Consider the following 3,490-nt stretch of genomic DNA (forward strand, 5'->3'; position numbering starts at 1 on the left):
CTTTAGCCTGTACTTTCTTCGTTACTTAATGTACGTTTTCCCATGTCCAAAAAAAAAAAAAAACGTTGTTTTGTTCAAGGATACTACACCACAAAAGATAAAAAAAAAACACACAACACCTCACAGAATAGACAAATGCAACCACCCCCCACACACACATCACACATCACACATGCACACAAACACACTCGTGTAACAAACACACAACTTTTACAAACAAAAGGAAGAAAAAAACAACCTACACACAGTAATCTGACTAGTAAAAAGATTATAAATACTATACTACTATTATGTAGTAGGGTTATAACAAAAGTTAACCGACCTTATTATTAATTTCACTAACCAAGCTGTCAGCCTTTTTTTCCCTCTCTTTCCTCCTTTCTTCTTCCCACCCGCACGCGCGGTAAGTCCATCTTTCCCACTTTAAAGTACCCTTCCCCTGTTCATATATACTCATCACTCCATTTTCTCCTCTTTCATCTTCTCTTTCTCTCTCCTCTAAAATCTGTCTCTTTTTCACACACACAAACACAGCACAAAGCATCTGTCACAGTCTTCTTCCACATTTTTGAATCCTCTTGTTTACCATCTTTTTTCTTTCAATAATATATATCTTTCTGACTTTCTCTATACAATTACTATTTTGATAATTTATTTGCGACGTACGTGGGTACAATTTTGGAGTAATTTTCTACTCTTGATATCACATGGTAATGTTTTTTGTTTAACTTGCAGCTTTTGACATTCTCTTAGCAGACAACTGCTCCCATTTCTTTCACATGCTTACTCACTTATTTCAACAGTTGTTCTACTACTAGTTAAGTTACTACTACACTACATATATGGAGGAGTATATAACTTCATATATCTCCTCCTAGTTTTATTTCATTACGAGTAGAACTCGTATTCCCAATATCTATCGGTTCTACTTAAAAACAAATTGAAGCCTATACTACATTAGAACATGTCTAAATTCGAAACAAATGTTCATAATGTTAGTCACAGAAGAAGGTCTAAAAACCCTTCATTCTCTTCCATTCTTCTCGATGCCGTTTATCGGTCTATCGACGAAGACTACCACCAACACCACAACCACTCTCGAACCACCCCTACCTCTCCGACCCAAAGTATTAAGCAAAGTGAATGTAAGACGGAAGCGTTAAAACAACGTAGAACCAAGATGAGAAGCGATAGTACCTTGGAAACTGTCGATCTTCGTCGTGCAATCATGATTGAATCATGGATCGATAAGAATCAGCATCAGCAGCAACAACAACAATCGCAACGGAAACATTTTCATCTTGGCGATTTACTTGATCAGAAGATCAGGATCGTTCGTCAGAAATCTGCACCTAGTAGCAGAAGAACAACAACAACAATAACATCAGATAATGATAGTTCTACTACTCATAATTTATCTTCATCTTCTTCCTCATGCTTCACTAATCTCACTCCTCGCTCTTCGTCGCGAGATCAATCGTCTTCGAGAATCTTCACGAAGACGAAATCTCGCGCGTTGAAGATTTACGGCGATCTGAAGAAATCGAAGCAGCAAAATACGCCGATTTCTCCTGGAAGAAAAATCGCGGCGTTTCTCAATTCGATATTCCGAAACTCCGGTAATTCTCCGGCGAGAAGTTCGCCGGAGTTAAAAATTCCGGCGATATCGAATTCAAATTGTTCATCAGCGTCGTCGTTTTCTAGGTCGTGCTTGACGAACAAAACGTCGTCTTCTGAGAAATCAACTCCTGCAACAAAACGATCAGTGAGATTTTATCCAGTAAGTGTGATCGTAGACGAAGATTCTAGACCTTGCGGCCATAAATCGTTGCACAAGAATGAAAATGAAGAGTCGAAAAAACTCGCGTCGCCATTAATGGACAGTACTGGAACTGGAGAGCAGATGAAATGGAGGAGAGAGAAAGAGATTGATACGTTGATGATGATGATTAATACGAATTGTGGCGATAATCAACGTCATGTTTCGAGGTTTCATGGAGATTCAGATGAAGAAATGGAGGAAGAAGATGATGAAAGTTGTGCGAGTTCAGATCTTTTTGAATTGGAGAATTTTAGCTCTATTGGTGTTAGTCGGTACTATGAGGAGTTGCCGGTGTACGGAACTACTAGTTTGAAAAACCTAACGGTTTAATTATTTATTTTTCGGTTGTTTTTTTATTTTATTGTTTAATTTTAGGATGTGAATGTAATTAATTGATGTTTGGAAGTTGATTAATCTATTAACTTTTTTTTAATTGATGGTAATCCACGTACTTATTACTCCTAATTCATACCATTTTTTTCTTAACGAAAATTTATATGTTTCTAATTCATATAATATTTAATAAGTAGTTATAGTTGCTTTTGACATGAATAATCTCGACTTTTTCACTTATTTTCTCAAAATAATTTCAACTCTAGATTATCTCTATTATATCAGGGAAGGGGAGCAATGGTGTCCTCTTTTGAAATGTCAATTTTGCCCCCCTTCTCTTTTTAAATTACAAAATAGTGTTTGTATTTTTGACTTTGCTAAATTTAAGACCTGCCTATATTTGGCAACTGTATTCCTCCTTTTTTTCCCCTCAAAAAGATGTTACCAGTTATCTAGTTCCCACAGCCACAGACCACAGTCAAGAAAAAAAGTATTTCATGCCATATATCATACGGTTGCACGAATTCGATTATGGGCTTATAACTACACAATACTACGATCTAATAAATTTTTGATAACTCAGAAGAGAAGCTCCAAACAAAAGAGGGAAAAAACTAAAATAAATTTAAAACGCTAATAACTTAATAGGTCATGATTATATTAACAATATTCGTGCATTTCCATAATATTATTATGTTCGCAATGACATTTTCTGAAATTTACAATGATATATAATTTTTTTTCTAAATATTCAAGTAAGATAATATATGTTCAAGTAAGAATATATATTATATATATATATATATATATATATATATATATATATATATATATATATATCTTTATTATATAAGGAAAGGGGGAGCTATGGTGTCCCCAATAAATTTACTTAATTACCTCTTAATAAATCAACTACTCTACCAAAATCAGATGAAAGAAAATCAAACTCAAATATAGCATAAAAAAATTAACAAAGGAAATTACATCAATCAAATATTTGATAAATCAATAAACAATCAAGTAGTAAATCAAAAAGGAAAATACAATGATTTAATTAAAAAAAAATACTTTGTTGATAAAAATATAAGAAATCCTTAATAAATCTGCGTAACATTCTTTTATCGCTCATCAGTTTTAATTTTAAAAATCTTAAAGAAAGTATAAATAAATCAACAAAATTAGCTCTCAAAAAACATGTCTAATGTTCAAATTTTACCTATAGTTATATCCAAAAAAAGTTATAAATTATCTCTATTATATAAGGGAAGGGGGGAGCAATGGTGTCCTCTTTTGAAACGCCTATTTTGCCCCCCTTTCCTTTCTACATTACAAAAG

General features: G+C 33.5%; 1 protein-coding gene across 1 annotated transcript; it reads left to right on the plus strand.

Moving 5' to 3' along the window:
* The first annotated feature begins 331 nt into the window (after nt 1–331).
* Nucleotides 332–2,255, plus strand: LOC104883609 (hypothetical protein). The gene has a single exon (XM_010668154.4). It carries the CDS (start codon nt 965–967, stop codon nt 2,150–2,152), a length of 1,188 nt encoding a protein of 395 aa, XP_010666456.1. The 5' UTR covers nt 332–964; the 3' UTR covers nt 2,153–2,255.
* The last annotated feature ends 1,235 nt before the right edge of the window (nt 2,256–3,490 follow it).

This window comes from Beta vulgaris, chromosome 8, assembly GCF_026745355.1.
Source record: "Beta vulgaris subsp. vulgaris cultivar EL10 chromosome 8, EL10.2, whole genome shotgun sequence".
Taxonomy (NCBI): Eukaryota; Viridiplantae; Streptophyta; class Magnoliopsida; order Caryophyllales; family Amaranthaceae; genus Beta; species Beta vulgaris.

What these genes read in the sequence shown, in the direction of transcription:
- LOC104883609 (XM_010668154.4), top strand. Translation starts at nt 965, where the DNA reads ATGTCTAAATTCGAAACAAATGTTCATAATGTTAGTCACAGAAGAAGG.